Genomic DNA, 17594 nt, shown 5'->3' on the forward strand with positions numbered 1-17594 from the left:
ACACTCCATTTACTATAAACTCTTGCCTTGTGCCAAATAGAGAATGTCGTCTATATTATCTCACCAAGAAAAAAAAAGTTTAAGCAAAAAGAATCCAAACTTCCCCAGGTGCTTCTTAAGACCACCAGGCATAGGAACGCCCCCAAGGCATGAATGGACCCAAACATCCTGCCCCCCACCAGTTCACACAGAGGCCAGATTCTGGCTGCTCAGCCCTACCAGCCAGAGTGGCTCAAGCTACTGGGCAGGAAAAGACCTAACTGTGCTCAGATATTTAAAATTAACAAACAGAACAGATCACATTATAAAAACCCAAAGAATGTGCACAGTTGGATCAATTCCCACAGACTTGCTTCCAGAGCAGGAGAGAATATAGCCCTTCAGCCCTTGCCCAGCTGTACCTGTCCCAGGACGCCCAGCAGCCCATGGGGGCCAGGGCTCATTAGGAATGAAGACAAAGACTCCTGGGTTTCTGTTGGTTTTAAAACAACAAGCAATTGCTGCCTTGTTGGCACCAGGAAAGGAAGTGATGGCAGGCTTTTGGCAAGCAGGCAAGAGGGAGTGGAAGGAAGCTATCCTTGTTTAATTTCACTTTGTTGAGTGTGTTTCAATCCTGGAAAACTTACCTTTTGTCCAAGCTTGGTCATGGCAATAAAAGCACTCTTCTCTCCCCCGTGACCGCACTCTCCCAGGTGGCATTCACACTCACACACACTTACCTCCTCATTCTGATAGGCTGTCACAGCTATGAACTGGGTCTCAGGGAAGGAGCAGTTCATCACCATTCGGTGGGAACCTCCAACACGCACTATGTGAACCTGGGGCTCATATTTATGCAGAGAATTCAACATTATCTGTTGAGGTGGGAGAAGAAAAGCAAAATATCACACATGGTAAACGAGCCAGTACTCCTTGTTAGTCCTAAGCTCAGGGCCCACTAAGGTCAGAGACACACACCCTCAAGTCCTGGGCCACCTGAGCTGCCACACCTGCCTGAGAAATAAAGGGGGGAAATTTTTTAGGAAGCTCCCAGGGAGCATAACTTTGGGTGATGAGGCACAGGTCGCCAGAGAAGACTTGCTCTAAAGAGTGTTCTATTTTCTGCCAAAATCTTTGCTTCCATTTTTTTCTTCTCCTATTTTTGGCACAACAATTTGGATTTTGATCCATTAAAATATATTGTTTGTCCTCACCTGAGGAATCCAAGTCCCTTGGTGATACAACAGTTAACACATTTGGCTACTAACCAAAATGTTAGTGGTTTGAGCCCACCCAGAGGCACCTCAGAAGGAAGTCCTGGCGATCTACATCCCAAAGATCAGCCACTGGAAATCCTGTGGACTACAGTTCTGCTCTGACACACATGAGGCCACCGTGAGTCAGAGCCAACGCAACGGCAACTGGAAAACATCTCGGAATACTGACGATAGCTGAGCTTCACAAACAACTACCTGAAGAGCAATGGCATCTGATGTCTAATGGGTATGTATCATCCTCTTTTTATGTTTCAAATGAAAGGTTTATTGAAAGTCTCTTGTGGTGAGATCTAGTAGGCAATAATAGTTTACTTTTCAATTCCCTGTTTTATTTAAAAATGGCAGGTGGGGAGGGACATAAACCAGAGGCTCCATCAGCCTGAGATCAGAAGAACTAGATGGTGCCCGGTGACCGCCAATGACCACCATGGCAGGGAACATAACAGAAAGTCCCTGACAGAACAGGAGAAAAATGGGGCGCAGAACTCAAATTCTAGTAAAAAGACCAGACTTCAGGGTCTGACTGAGACTATAGGAACCCCAGAAGATGTGGCCCCCAGACACTCTGTTAGCCCCAAACTAAAACCATTCCCAAAGCCAACTCTTCAGACAAAGATTAGACTGGACTATAAAACATAAAATGATACTGGTGAAGAGTGGGCTTCTTAGTTCAAGTAGACACACGAGACTAAATGGGCAGCTTCTGTCCAGAGGAGAGGTGAGAAGGCAGAGAGGGACAGGAGTTGGCTGAATGGACGCAGGAGAGGAGAGGAAGAGAGTGTTGTCACATTATAGGGCGAGCAACTAGGGTCAGATAACAATGTTTGTATGAATTTTTGTATGAGAACCTAAATTGAGCTGTAAACTTTCACATAAAGCACAATAGAAAAACTGGAACTTTCTGAATGTAAAAAGCCTGGGTGGCATTTCCCCCACCTCCTAGAACATGGACCCCTTCTACATTCCCCTGACCCAACACAGAGAGCTTGAAGAAGGGGCACACGTTCTGCAGGCTGAAGCTGCCCAAAGCCAGGGCTGTGGCACAGGGAAGAGAATCTAGGTTTTCTCCTCACAGTCATGTCTCTAATCCCCAGGACACAGCCTTCATTTTATAAAGTAACTCACGGCCTCATACCACACACTAAAAAAAACCCACACACTAGCATTCACAATTCTACTGGAGGAAACGAAGGAGGAAAAAGTCTCCAAAATCTTGTTTATGCTAATTGGAGACCTTAAATAAAACCTTCCTTATTTTTATTTTATTTTTTTGGATTTTTTTTTTTTTCTGAAAAACTAAAAGCTGATTCAATATTCTATTCATAATTATCGTAATGCCCAAGTGGAAGTAGTAATTATTCCATTTAGGAGCTGCCTTTTATTAAGGTATTTGTCTATTGCCAACATGCCACTTACACCAAAAAAGGGAGAGGGAATAACAAAACCCTGGTACCCACAAACATCTCCCACCCAGGTCTGGGTAAAAAGCGCCACAAACAAGACAAAACTATGAAAAGGGCCATGATAATTAAATAAACTACTGCACTCTCTCTTAACATCAGGAAGTCCATTAAAAACTGAAAGCACCAATTAAGAGCTGTTTATTCCTGTTTACACTTGGACTCCAGGGATAATTGGCTTCTGTGGGAGAAGAGGTTGGTAAGGACCCCTCTAATTGCCTAAAAGCACCCTCGATATTTCTTGATTTGTGTTGTGGGCGGTTAGGGGAGGTGGCCAGGTGACCTGATCGTACCTGCCCGCCCCCGTTGAGCTTGTTGGTCAGCTTCACTTTGCTGAAGGAAATGGGCGCTTTCATCCAGTGGGCCCCAAAGTTGGGGGAGTCTGGGTGGATGTAGACGCAGCTGTGGTTGGAGACCTCTGGCTTGCCTGCGGGGACCCACTCCCCATTGACATACTTCCAGCGGTGGCCATCCGTTGGGACAAAGTCTAGTAGCAGGGAGTACATGGCATTGGGGTCCAGCCCCATGACACTAATCTTTAGGACAGGGAACATCCGCCTGAAAGAAAATGCAGAGACTTAGCCACAGGAAGGATATGAGGGAGCTCCTTCTAGAGAGGATCCTCAACCCTGAGGAGACTTTCAGTGGAGTGTCTCGGGGGTTCAGTCAGAGAATGCCTGTTGTTACTGTTAGCGGCCATAGTTTGGCACATGGTTCAAGGCGACCACCAACTGATGGCGAGCCCACACACAATGTAATGAACATTGCTTGGTCCTGCACCATTTCCATCATTCTTTGAGGATTATCCACAGGGTTTTCATTGCCTGATTTTCAGAAGCAGAGTGCCAGGCCTTTCCTCCTAGTTTGTCTTAGTCTGGAAGCTCAGCTGAAACCTGTTTAGTATAATAGCAACATGTAAGCCTCCATGGAAGCCCTGGTGGTGTACCGGTTAAGTGCTACAGCTGCTAACCAAAGGGTCAGCAGTTCGAATCCACCAGGCGCTCCTTGGAAACTCTATGGGGCGGTTCTACTCTGTCCTATAGGGTCACTATGAGTCAGAATTGACTCGATGGCACTGGGTTTGGTTTTGGGTTTAAGCCTCCATTGGTAGAAGAGTGGTGGTTGCACATGAGGTGTGTTGGCTAGGAATCAAACATAGGTCTCCTGCATGAAAGGTGAAAATTTTACTGCTGAATCACCGCTAACCCCCAGGGAATGCCTGCAGGAGGCAGAATAAACAGGGCCACGTCATTAGCCAGGCTTAATCAGAGAAGCTCTTTATGGATGCATTTTATACTGGAATTTCACTTTAAACATTGCGTTTCATTCGAAATTCTGAAAACCACTGACCGAGTCACTTGTCAGAGGAGGAAACTGAAGCTGAAGGTGTGTAATCAAATGCTAAGTTGTCAGAGAGTTTCCTTCAATGGTTTCCTCCAGAATAAATCAGATTCTCCCACTAATACAACAAACCAGACCTTCCTAGTCTCATAAAGAATACTCTTTCTGAAAAATAGTAACAGCATTTACAACAAAAACGTCTTTTCATGTCAAAATAAGCCTGTGTGGGCAGCGGAGGATAAGTGTGGAAACCTCTTGCTGTACAAAAGGTGGAGGAGTTCCTTTCCTGCAGGACTTCTCAGAGCTTTTAATATACTGATATTCACTGTGAACCATAAGGGAAACAGTGGGGATGAGCGATTTCCAAACCGACTTGATGGTACAGCCATGAGCATTCTGTGGGACTTCGTGTTCAAGGCGAGCCCTGGTGGCGCTAGTGGTTAAGAGCTTGGCTGCCAACCCAAAGGCCAGTAGTGTGAATTCACCAGCTGTTCTTGGAAATGCTATGGGGTCATTCTACTCTTCCCTACAGGGTCGCTACGGGTCGGAATGGACTCGGTGGCAACAGATTTGGTTTGGTTTTTTGTGTTCAAGGAACACACTTTAAGACACATTGGTTTGGATTCGTTGGTCCTTCCCCACCCTCTACAACAATTACTGTACTTTTACACAAAGAATGTACGCATTATACTTTTTTGCCATGCAACCCCCCTCACATTATTTTCCTAGGCGTGTTGTGTGCGTTATATGTGAGTGCACGTTATTTACATGGGCACATTATTTGCAAAAAAAATACGGTAATTGCAAGCAAGTTTACCCTCACAAGTAGTTGGAGACACTATCACATCTGGTTCTCATTTCCTTCAGTTTATTTTTTCCTTACCAAACATTCTAAGTTGCTCCGATTGTTCCTCAAAAAACTTGATTTCCAGACACTACTACCTGGTTGCCCCGGATGCTAATTTGTCAATAGCTTTTAAAATCTGAACCCCCAAATTGAGAGGCTAACAATCTACAGTCTGGACCCTTGCTACTCAGTGTGGTCCAGGGACCAGAAACATCAGTATCAGCTGGAGTTTCTTAAAAATGCAGGTTTTCATGGTTCACTTCAAACCTAACGAGAAGCTGTGGTTTTACAAGATCTCCAGGTGATTCACATGAACACTGAAGCCGAAGACTAACTCTGGCCTAGAGTAGCTTTAACTCTTTAGGAGAGATCATAGAGAGGGCATGGTCCCTCCAGGTTACTGCGGACACTGACAAAACAACAAGCATTAAGGACAATTAAGTTGGCAAAGGTTCTGGACAGAAGGTCATATGAGGGGGTTCTGAAGGGTTTGGGGAGTTTAAATGAGGGAGACCTGACGGCTACCTTCCAGTCTGTGAAGAACTGTCCTGTCGAAGACGAGAGCCACTTCATGGCCCCAAAAACACACACAAGGGTACACCACAATCACAAGGATGCTGATCACAACATTTCTTAAGGGGAAGAATTGGAAGCAGACCAAGGACCTAACAAGAGACAGTTAATAAAATAACGTTGGTTCCATCCTTAGGATGAAGTAATATGCAGACATTACAAATCATGTTTTTGAAGATTATTTACTGAGATACGAAAAGGCTCATTAAATATCACTATTGCTGTTGTGTGCCCTCTAGTCAATTCTGACTCCTAGTGACCCCACGTGACAGAGTAGAGCTGCCCCCTAGGGCTTTTTTGGTTGTAATTTTTATGGAAGCAGGTCATCAAATCTTCCTTCCACAGAGCCCCTGAGTGAGTTCTAACTGCCAAACTTTTGCTTAGCAGCCGAGCACTTAACGGTTGAGCCACCTGGGCTCCTTTGAAATATCATTAAGTAAGGTTAAAAAATGGTTACAAAGCTGACCAGACAGTATGCTCCTAATTTTAGAAGGAAGGAAGGGAGGGAGGAAAGAAATGTGTACACACACAGGTTGAATTTTTTAATGACTTTTTTATAGGACAAAAATGGTTGAATATTGAAATGTCACGTGTTCAATCTAATGTATAGAAAAAGACTAGAGAAATATATTGAAAAAGACAACACTGATTATTTCCAGGCAGAAGATTAATGAATTGTTTTTTGCTTTCATTGCTTTATGTATTCTTCTTGATCATCAGGGCCACCACCTGTCTGTCAGTTTGTCTTACTGTGGAGGCTTCAGTGTTGCTGTGATGCTGGAAACTATACCACCAGTATTTCAAAGACCACCAGGGTCACTCATTGTGGGCAGGTTAGGAAAAAAGGCCTGGAGATCTACTTCCAAAAATTAGCCAGTGCAAACCTATGGATCACAACAGAACATTATCTGATTTGCTTGCCTTGGACACGTCATCAGGAGGGATCAACTGCTAGAGAAGGACATCATGTTTGGTGAAGTAGGGCCAGCGAGGGCGTGGGAGACCCTTGGTGAGATGGATTGACACAAGAGCTGCAATAGTGGACTTGAACATGCAGGCGATCGTGAAGATGACGCAGGACCAGGCAACATTTCATTCTATTGTACATAAGGTCAACTCGACGGCAGCTAACAACAGCAAAAATCATCAGAAATTAACAATAAAGGTTTTTTTAAATAATTATTATTATTTGGAGTTCTTTGACAGAACTCTAACCCCCAAGCTGGAACTCTGTTTCCTCAGTGTTTCATGCTTTCACAGCACAGCCTGGTGTCTGCTCTCTTAGCACGCGCTACTTGACTCTCTTGGTCCTCCTACAGTCAATGTGGGACTGCGTTTATTAGGAGACAGAAGCCTAAAGGAAGTTCAGGTGGAGAGTAAGATTATGGGGGGCCCACACAGCCCTAGGCTTGGAAATGACAGCTTCAGGCTCTTTAGAATGCCTTTTTCCCTGGAAGCTGGTGACAACACGCAGAGCTATCCATGTTGGGCAACCAACGGAACATGAGCAGATTAGGAAGACTGATTTGATTTGATTTGGTCCAATAAGACACCAGAGTCACTTCAAAACCAGTTTTTAGTGTGTTCTCATGGCCAAGAGGGGGAAATGCTCTAAAACAGGGGAAGTATAAGGCTTGCAGAGTCCGTGGTACATGACAGAGATTCAGTAAATAGTTGTTGAATAGATGCTGTCCCTGGCACCTCTGCTCATCCAACTCCCTTCAGCACCTCTCACCTTCCACATGCCGAGGGCTGCTCTGTTACTTCTAAACTTAAACTTCTCCCAGTTCCCAGATTCCATCAAAACTCACCATGTTGCAGCTGCTGAGGCTGCTTTTGTGCAACCACACACCTCATGGGACTTTGTTTCTTAGTTTGAACATATGGGGTCATGATTTCATGGGACATACCAGTTAATTGGCCTAATATCGTGTTTAGTGCTTCTGTTCTACTTCCTAGTTCATTGAGTGGTACCTGAGGTATAAAATCTTGCAAGGAGCCACTCAAGGCACAACAATTGGTCTCTATTCACTGAAACAACAAAGGAAGAAGGAGAGTCAGGAATAAAAGGAGGAAATGGAATGTGTGGCTAATTGCCTCCATGAACAACTGCCTCCTCTGCCATGACACCGGAACTGGATGGTGTCTGGCTACAGTTACTGAACATTCTGTGCAAAGATTCTATAGAAGAATCCTGATCAAAAGGGGGAAAATGCACAACAGAATTTCAAATTCTGGATTTTCTGGAGCCCTTAAGGCCAGATGAACCCCTGAAAATATTACCCTGAGGTAATCTTTAAACTTTAAACCAAATATATCTCCTGAAGTCTTCTTTAATTTAAATAGTAGTCTACCTTAACTAGTAAAGAATGTCTGCCTTAAGCACTGTGCTCTTTCAAAGAACTAACTATATGGAATCAAACTGACAACAGCGACTCAAAAGATTGGATAGGAAGTTTAGGGAGCAGTGAGTTTGTTAATAGGAGAGGAACAATTTGGAAAAGGAGGGTGAAAATTGTTACACAACTTGAAGAATGTAATCAATGCCAATGAATTGTATATGTAGAAATTGTTGAACTGGTGTACATTCTGCTGTGTATATTTTCAACAACAACAACAAATATATGTTATTAAAAAAAACTTACCGTGTTAAACTTTCAATACCTTAGACTAACTACTTTGCTAAGGTCTAGGAAATTAGTTCATGCTAAAGAACCATCTTACTTGGGAACCATCTGCCAGCAGTATAAAGAAGTCCTACCAACCTGAATGACACCTTCACGTTGACTTCTACTTGTATCAGATGATGACCTGGGATAGCTTCCTTGAAGGCACCCAATGCTCAGAGGCTTCCTTTCCCATCAGGTGATAAGAGACCTAAAAAGGTCCACCCTTCGCATTCTCACAGGCGGCCTGGCAGGTGAATGATTTAGCTGGAAACATCCCTCACTCATTCGGCCTCATAAAGTGGTTGCAAGAACTCAATAAGTTAATTCACCTTAAGGGTTTATTCCAATGCCTGGAACCTAATAAGTGTTCTGTAAGTGCTGGCTGTATTTTCATTATGTTCAAGCCCTTCAGCTGGCCCAGGCCCCCTTCTTTTCTCAGATCTCACCTTGAGTTCATGACTCTGGAAGTTGGAAGCACAAAGGACATCAACTCTGGGTTCTTCCCTTCTGTCTAGCTGACAGGGACCACTTCCCTCTGCTTTTCCTTCTGGAGATAAGAAGTCCAAGAAGAATGGGGAGTGGCTGCTAATGGATAGGGGGCTTCTTTGGGGATGAATGAAAATGCTCTAAAATTAGATAGTCATGATGGTTGCAGAACTTTGTAAATATTCCTAAAACCACTGAATTCACACTTAAAAGGGGTGAATTTGATGGTATGTGAATTATACCTGATTTTTATCAAAAAATGTCTAGGTAAATTAATAACGCTTATACCATCTCAGGAAAACCTGGTGGTGTGGTGGATAAATGCTAAGGCTGCTAATCAAAAGGTCGGCAGTTTGAATCCACCAGGCGCTCCTTGGAAACTCTATGGGGCAGTTCTACCCTGTCCATAAGGTCGCTATGAGTGAGAATTGACTCAACGGCAACAGGTTTTTTTTTTTTTAATACCATCTCAGAGTGTCCCTGGGTGATACAAATGGTCAACGCGCTCAGCTGCTAACCAAAAGGTTGAAGGTTTGAGTCCACCCAGAGGTTCCTCAGAAGAAAGGCAGGGCAATTTACTTCTGAAAAAATCAGACATTTAAAACCCTGTAAACACGATTCTACTCAGACACACATGGGGTCATTATAAATTGAACTCAACTCCACAGCAACTGGTTAACTGGTCTACCATCCCAATTTGTATTCTCCAGCTGAATCCTGGGCTTTGGTTTTTTACCTGGGGCAAATGGCTAACCCGGCTGCTTCTTCCTTCCTTTGACTCTGAACATCACTGTCTCCCCTTTCCCCCAGTCCTGGTGTGTTCAAAGAAAGAAAATAACTTAAAGGGCTAGAACAAGCAAAATGAGTTAAAGACAGTTTCTAGGAGAAACTATACGTCAGATGATGGATCCCAATCCAGGTCTTGGCTGAGTGTTGCATTACCCACTTCATCACTCCCCTTCCTCAATGAGATGGTTGTACCTTCATGTTAACTGAAATGGATCCTCCGAGGAGGCTGCCCACGTCATCTAAATTCTTCCTGGAGCATTTTCTTTTGTCCTTTTTCAATAGAAGGATTTTCTCCATTATTTTCTTCTTGATATCACACTAAATTACTCCCTTTTACAATATATTTGAATCTTCTCAGTGATTTTAATAGCGTTGATCAGGTGTAGAAAATAGAAGGCCACTCATCATACAAATGTCATGTGCAAAGAATCCCAGAAGTAGGCATCATAAATGATCCTGGGGATGATAAGGGCCACTTTGACAGCCAGGAGCTTGGCTTGTTCATACGAGGTACACAGAGAAATGGTCTCCTGGCTTCTAGTCCAGTGCTTTTCTGCAATACTGTGTTTTGCTTTGTTCTTTTAATACAGGAACGAAATGTGTATAATTGCCATTTCAGACGTTGAAGCTAAAAAGTTCCAAAATTGTTCTCGGTAACAATATGTAGCATATTTAAAAGCAAAAGAAAAGAAAAGAAAACCCATAAAACATACCATCCCCATACACTACACTCCAGAGTAGTAATGTGACCATTCAGCCATGACAGCATGGCTGGTATCTTCCTGGTGTGATATGTTAGGAAGTTTCATACAGTACTGACTTATGTTTTAAGAGACGGTTTAATACAGTTAGTTCTTCTAATAATAGGAGCTACCGCGTACTGAATTTTACTCTGTACCTAGGACCTAACGTATATTATCATATATATATTATATATTATTAAAGTCCTATAGAGTTGCTGTGTGTCAGAATCAACTTGATGGCACACAACAACAACAACATATCTTGTTTAACTCTTACTTTATCCAAGGAGGTAAATGTTATCACGTCCATTTTAAAGATGAGAAATCTGAGGCTCAGGAACACTAGCCCATACTCTTTTTACTCTACACCATTTCTTTCTTTTTTTGCGTTCACCACACCTTCTTTTTCTTTCTCTCCTTTTTAAGCTTTCTAGAAGGTTAATATGGTTGGGCCACAATGAAAGGAAAGGCCACTTAATTAAACATTTATATACTCATTCAACAAAAGATTTTGAATGCCTGCTGTATGCCAAGAACTGTTCTAGGTGGGGATTCAGGGATTCAACGGCAAAAAAAAACACAATGTCTTGCTAGTGAAGCTTACATTCTAACAGAGAAGACAGGCAACAAACAAATAAGCAATATTTTTTAATATATAAGATAATTTCAGATTACAAGAGTGCCATGAAAGAAATAAAAAATGGGTGATGTCACAGAGGGAGAATAGAGGTGAGGAGTTACTTTAAATGGACCTGGATAGACCTTAGGTAGGTGGAAGGATGACATCTGAGCTGAGACCTAAATAGTGAGAAGACATGAGTTGTGCAAAAAGCCGGAGAGATGCACTTACAGGCAAAGGAAACAGTAAGTGCAAAGGACCTGAGATCCAAATAAACCTGGACTATTAAAAAAAAAAAAAAAAAAAAAATTTTTTTTTTTTTTTATTATTGAGGAACTCAAAGAAGAAACCAGTGAGGCTGAGGCAATGAGAAGGAAAATATCCAAATGTTCGTCCCCACGGCTAACAGGTTAGAGTGCACTCTTCACTTCCTAAATCATAATATAATGCCAAGTCTCACAACAAATGCGGCATCACTTTTAGTTCCAGGATAAGAAAATGTGTAATGGCTTCTCCTTTCATCCTGCGTTCAGAAGCTGCCTTTGATGTTCTCAGGTAGCTGTGGTGTCCTAGGCTCTGAGAAGGAAGATGCATCTGAAGAGACGTAGGGTGGTTTATGACTTTATTTTCATTGGTACTTCATTTGGCAAGAGCCTTGTTTTTATTTTTTATTACTGCATGGATTTCTAAATCCCCATGGATTTCTAAATCCCCATCATGCCAGTGAGGAGTAAATAGAAGCCAGTCAGCTCTCTAAGGGTTTTGTAAGTGTACTGGAATTCACCCCGCTTCCACACCAAGCTCAGCCCCTCCCACCTAGCCTCACCTCTCTTACACCCCAAAATGACCAGACGCTTTATGTAGGGGTATATTATCTATTTATCTGTGGTCACCACTCATGGCCAGGTCTTGTTCTCAGGGATTAGCTGTACTTCTAATCAAGTTGATTTTCTTCCCCAGTTTCTTGCCAAGGTGTGGCTAACCACAGAGAGGCGTAAGAGTCTTCAGGGAGCTGAGAAATACGTAATTCAGACCTTCTCTCACAAAGCAGCTTCACTTGATTCATGCCTGGCAGAAGACTTGCTTTCCCTTGAAGGAAAGTGTTGAGAGAAAGAGGGAGGGAGAGGGGGAGAGAGACACAGAGAGAGGAGATCTTTTGCTCCTTCCTATCCCGGTGGCATAATGATTATACACTAGGCTGCTAACCAAAAGTTCGGCGGTTCGAACCCACCAGTGGCTTGCTGCTCCTGTAAAAATTACAGCCTAGGAACCCTATGGGACAGTTCTGCTCTGTCAAGTGGGGTCTCCAGGAGTCAAAAATGACTCAATGGCACACAACAGCAACAACACCAACCTTGAAGCAGATGTGGCAGGGTGAATAAACACTCCCCAGAACCATACTTGAAGAAGTACAGGGGCTGGGCCTTGCTCCAGAACTGTTTCTTCTGCTCTGAGGTTAGCTTTCCAGTTTTTGTTTCACTGACTGGAGATTTTGAGAGTCACCATCTCTGTAAAGAGGCTGTGAGGAGGAAGGTTTGCAAGATGAAAGCGGGCAAGACAAGGCAGGTTTTTTTAGGTGGGAAAACATTTAGGAAACAGCAGAAATGGTTAAAGGCAAAATCCCAGAAGTTTTGCTCATAAACATCTTCATTTCCCCCACAAACTATAATGTTCATCAAATACTCAGCAGAGCTTTTGGAGTTGTGTATACAGGTGGTCCCCAGCTTACAACGGGATTCCATTCTGACAGCTATTCCAACATAAGTTAGCTCTCATAAGTCAATTACCTCTTCTTTTTTTTTTTTAAGTTTTCATTATTATTGTCTTATTATCAGGATCTTTATAAACCAGATCTTTATTTGTCTTTGGGGGTTGGAAACATTACAACTGAGAATGATAACATCAGCAAATTACTCGCTGTGCCGTAAGTATGCAGTACACACTGCTAACCACAAGGTGTACAAAAAGCAAAAGGATGGCCCTAAGTGCAGTTCATGGTAACTAGGGTATGTCGTAAGTCAGACCCTACCTGCGTATGCACGTGCTTACGTTTGTGTGTGTGTGAAGGCTGACACTTGTGTGAGGCGAGCAGAGGTAAGAAACAAGGTGGCTGCTTAGAGGTAGATTATACAAAAACGTCGATAGTCAGGAATTGTGACTGAAAAGTTTGGAGAAAAAAATTCACGGACTATAGGGGTCATTGTTGTTGTTGGGTGCCTTCGAGTCTACTCTGACTCAGCGACCCCATGTAACAGAGTATAGCTGCCCCAGAGGGTTTTCTTGGCACTAAGTAGACGGCCAGGTCTTTCTCCCGTGGAGTCTCTGGGTGGTCAGCAGCCAAGTTCTTAACCATTGCACCACTGGGACTCCTTGCCATGGGGTACAGATGGAAATTGATTTCCCTGCTATGCACCCTGAATTTCTTCCCCTCTTGCACTGCCCTTACTGGAAACTACAAACATTAGCTCAGGGTCACTGCACCAACACCCCTTAATCACCGGCAAATTCAAATGTCATGACTCCAGCACTTACTTTGTGATAACAAATGGAAAAATCGGTTCCATCAGAAAATGCTCCCAATTTCCTAAAACTTGTTCAAGGCAAATTTAATCAGAATCAAGTCAAAATTATTTAGCCATATGGACATACTCATGAGATACAGGATTTTCCCCTAAAGTGGCGAGGTTACAGGCAAAGAACACAAGAGGTGAAAGAGATTTAACATATTTACCTCTGAGGTCTAAAATGTTTTCTACAACCTGAAGTTCAAGTTCCCGGCTTAAAGGATGGAGATGAAATAAAACATCTACAGGCTATTTAGCACTAAGGATGACTCAAATGAGCTCCAGGAAGGTGTCATTGTGTTACTCACCCGAAAGGCTATTGAATGTGAACAACTACCCATTGCCCTTGAGGCAATTCCAACTCATGGGGGGGGCCCTCCCCCACCGTGTGAAAGAGTAGAACTACTCTATAGAGGTTTCTTGGCTGTAATCTTTAGGGAAGCAGATCACCAGGTCTTTCTCCCGCTGGATGGGCTCAAACCACCAACAACAGCCCGTTGCAAACCACTCACACCACCCAGGCTCCCTATGAATAACTAGAAGTTTTGAATGTAAAAAAAAAAAAAAGAGGAGGAAAAAGAAAGGAAAGGAAGAAGTAGTAAACAGAAGGTGGGGAGAAAGGAGAGGAAGAGAAAGGCAACACGAGAGGAAGGAGCACGGGAGGGAGGGAGGAAAGGCCATCAGGAGTCGGGTTCTGGAGATGACTCTGTGTTTGAGGGAAAGTCCTATTTCTTCCCTACTTATGATCGATGCCAGAGGCAAGCTTTCTCTTTACGTATATGAAAGTAGGTCTCTATCTGAAAATAAGTCTTAATTCTTTCATCAGTCCGTCCTATGTCCTATGCTATTTCAAAACTTGCTATTATGCAGAACAATAAGACCTCGAGTATACAGAGCTCTCTGACCACACCAGAAGCCAACCTGCCCCCAGGACCGAGCGGCCTGAATGAAAACGGCCAGGTATTTAATACCAGGAATATTCCTCCACAAATCTGCCTGCACCAGGCCCAGGAGCTGCTCATGCGGAGGCCAGACGCAGCGGGTCTGTAGACAGAGGAGAATGGGTCAGAGACACACAGGAATTGGTTTTTAGGAGGGGAAGGGGGAAAAGGAGAAAAGAAGGGGGGACTAAAGACAAAATGAGAAAACACGTCTATACCGAGAATGACAAGATGCCGCTGACAGCTTTATCTAAAAAACTAAGAGAGTAATTCCGACCAAGCCAGATCATTATCGACCACAGGAATTTCTTACTGATTTGTCTTCCCTTCTCTCTCCGAAGTACAAAGGGAACATTCTGTCTCCGGGCCAAATTCTGACCCTAGGGGTTCAGAGACGTTAAGAGAATTTCAGAAAAGGATTCTGTTGACCGGCGGAAGGGAAACGGCAGCAGGTCCGCTGCAGGCACCTCAGAGGGACCAAGTTGACACTAATTAGACTTTTTCTGTAAAGAATATTTTTGTCATATTTAATGTTAAATTACTTGAAATATGTGCAATGTTTTAAATATGTGGAAAAAATGCTTGTAGGTGGAAAAAAAGCAAGAGGACATTCTTCTGAAATGGTAAAAGTACACTCCAATATACCCTATTATTAAATTGGATTTTATAATAGTTTCAGAAACTTACTATTTTTCCTTGCTGAAGTAGACGAGCTATATTTCTACTTGGGGCTTATGATTATTTTCACTTTAATGTATGGTCACTTTGACAGCCAGGCAGATGGTGTAAGGTTAGGTATCAATGTAATTACTACCCTATAAGTAAGTACAAAGAATAATGAAGAGAAAGTTTTACCTATTATCAGACATAATAAAGTTTTTACAATTGCATAATCACTTATCCTTGAAAGGAAAAGGCTAATTATGAATTTGGGGTGGCACTTTGAAAATAAAAACACGCTTAATTTTTTTTTACCAAAGAGGCTAAAAATAATGTGTAAATACAGATCAACGGTTGGAATAGGTGTAATTACAGTGACAAATATCAAAAGTAATAAATCCTTTCTGGGAAATAAGTATTGGGCCCATTTGGGAAGAGAGAATATAAATACCACACGAAGTTGATATTTCTTCTACAGGAAATAATCATACTTATTGGAATGCCCTTGTTTGTAGTATACCTTCTCTTACAAACCACTTTAACATCAGGCAACAGCACTCGGGCTCACAATTCTCCCAGGTGGGTGAGGGATGGTTCAGTTTCTACACTCTGTGCTTTATTCAAAAATAAAAACACAGGAGTGGAAGCATTTCACACAAGGACCAAAGCCTGCCAGAAGTTCAGCTGGCCTTGACTTTTCTGTATTAGAGAACAGAATTTCTCTCAAGGGTCACAATTACCATCCTGCCGAAACTAACCCTCATGAAAATGCCTTTCCTCTTTTGTACTTTCGTGACTGTGTGCGCCAAAAGTAAGTGAGCTTCAGCTGACTGTTGGGAGCCGGACTGGCCAGGCGGAGAACAGTGAGACATACTTTCAAAATATTTGCCTCTCCCCTATTGAGGCAAAGCAGCTAATATTACCTTGAAAGCCCCTTAGCAGACTAGATTTAACAGAATCCAAGAAATGCCAGCAGAGATCAGCTCTAGTTAATCCCTAATTAGTTGCAGTGAGAAGAAGGAAGGTACCTTCTCTTCTGTAAGGCAGAATATCATGGTTTCGTTAACTATTACTGCAACCGCTCTCACACCGCCATGAACACACACAATCTCAAATGAACACTCATCGCAAACACACCCAAGGAAGCAGACAGTGACAAGGGATGAGACTGAACGTGTCCTTTTGCTCCCAATCTTCAGCTAGTCAGAAATTTCTGGCGAGTTTGCTGTACTTAAGATGAAATCGTCCAGCTTCCGAGTAAAGTTGGCGTTCACCTTATCTGAACAGAGTTGGGGCAAAGGCCTGCTCCGGCTATGCCGTCAGTCAAAACTCTGTGTTATTTTCTGCCACTTTCAGCACATTTCCCGAACGAGGGGGCATGCTCACTGTGTAGTAATTTCCCTGAATTTTCCATTTAAAGTGCATGCGATACAGGTGGCTTCACCCGCCGCTTCTCTAACGATCTCAGAGAAATTAAGCTGGCTGGGGGAAAGCGGTGTGAGACGTTCCTTGTCGTGAGCATGTTCATTCAGACCATGCTGCCCCTGAGGCAGGAAGAGGCAGCCTCTTCAGTATTCAGGGGTCTCAGCTCCTGTGCCCAGCCCCACCAGCGCACACCAGGTTGTGGATAAACTCACCTGCCATTCTTGGTCACTATCATTTCATTAGTGGCTTCCTTGAACCTCTGCCAGAGAGGTGCATCCTCCAGGATGATCTGAAGTTGCTTCTCCGTAGGGTCGCCTTTCTCCCTCCCTGCCTGGAGCTCACTTTCCACCACGTCGAGCAGGCGAGACACAGTGCCATCGCTGGTCTTCTGAGAGCCCAGCTCACTCATGACAGTGGCCCCTCGCAAACTTGGCTAAGAAGCTTACCCACCTTGACTGCTTCCACCTCCTTCCTCCCCTCACCTGCTGGACAGTGCCTGGGGAACTGGAGAGAAGGTGCCCCTGACTTTGCTAAGCTCCTGGGTGACACCCCTTGAAGTCTCCAAATTATACCACCAACCTGTTAAGCTTTAGTTGGGGAGGGGGTGGAAGGAGGGGAGAGGCAGGGAAGAAAAGGCCCTCTCTTAATTACTCACGGGATCGGGGTTGGGGGGTGGAGGGAGAGCCAGCCTTTCCATTGGCTGCCGTACCTGGAGTAGCATTTAAGAAGAGTGCTTCATCCAAATTAGCAGGCTTTTATCTTGTTGTACCTGAAGAGGTCTAATCGGTGTATTGAGGACCATTTTCCCGTTAATTAAAACCATTCCAGGCCCAGACTACAACAATCAGGCAAATCCTGTTTGTGGATGAATCACAGCGTGTGGCACCTAAGGAGGTCCTGCTAGCCGGATACAGTTGGGAACTTACTTCCACTGTTCTCTGCTACCTTAGATGGAGGCTGATGCCCTGGAGAGAAGGATACCTACATGGAAGGTCAAAGGCACTGTGCCAAGAGTAGGACAACAATCAGAAATGCAGGAAATAGTTCTGTGCTGTAGTGGCTCAAGGGCCAGAGCTCGGGAGAAAAGAAAAGAGCTAAAGACCACTTTCTGCCAGCGTAGCCCTTTCTGGCCATCTCCTGAGGGATTCCACCACATGTTCACATCCTACTAATTTTTAGGGCTCTGATCACCTCTTACAAACAGTAGAGCTCTGAACTTGT

The 17594-nt window shown here is 43.5% G+C and overlaps 1 protein-coding gene across 1 annotated transcript in view; it reads right to left on the reverse strand.

Moving 5' to 3' along the window:
* The window catches only part of TBX19 (T-box transcription factor 19), a 37788-nt gene extending 21006 nt beyond the window's left edge, over nucleotides 1-16782 (reverse strand). Inside the window, exons 1-3 of the mRNA XM_049876039.1 lie at nucleotides 16586-16782; nucleotides 3010-3274; nucleotides 720-854 (exon numbers count right to left, since the gene is read on the reverse strand). Coding sequence (XP_049731996.1) covers nucleotides 720-854; nucleotides 3010-3274; nucleotides 16586-16782 — 597 coding nt within the window. The remainder of the gene's footprint in view (nucleotides 1-719; nucleotides 855-3009; nucleotides 3275-16585) is intronic.
* Nucleotides 16783-17594: the final 812 nt, after the last annotated feature.

This window comes from Elephas maximus, chromosome 3 (genome assembly GCF_024166365.1).
Source record: "Elephas maximus indicus isolate mEleMax1 chromosome 3, mEleMax1 primary haplotype, whole genome shotgun sequence".
NCBI classification, from domain to species: Eukaryota; Metazoa; Chordata; class Mammalia; order Proboscidea; family Elephantidae; genus Elephas; species Elephas maximus.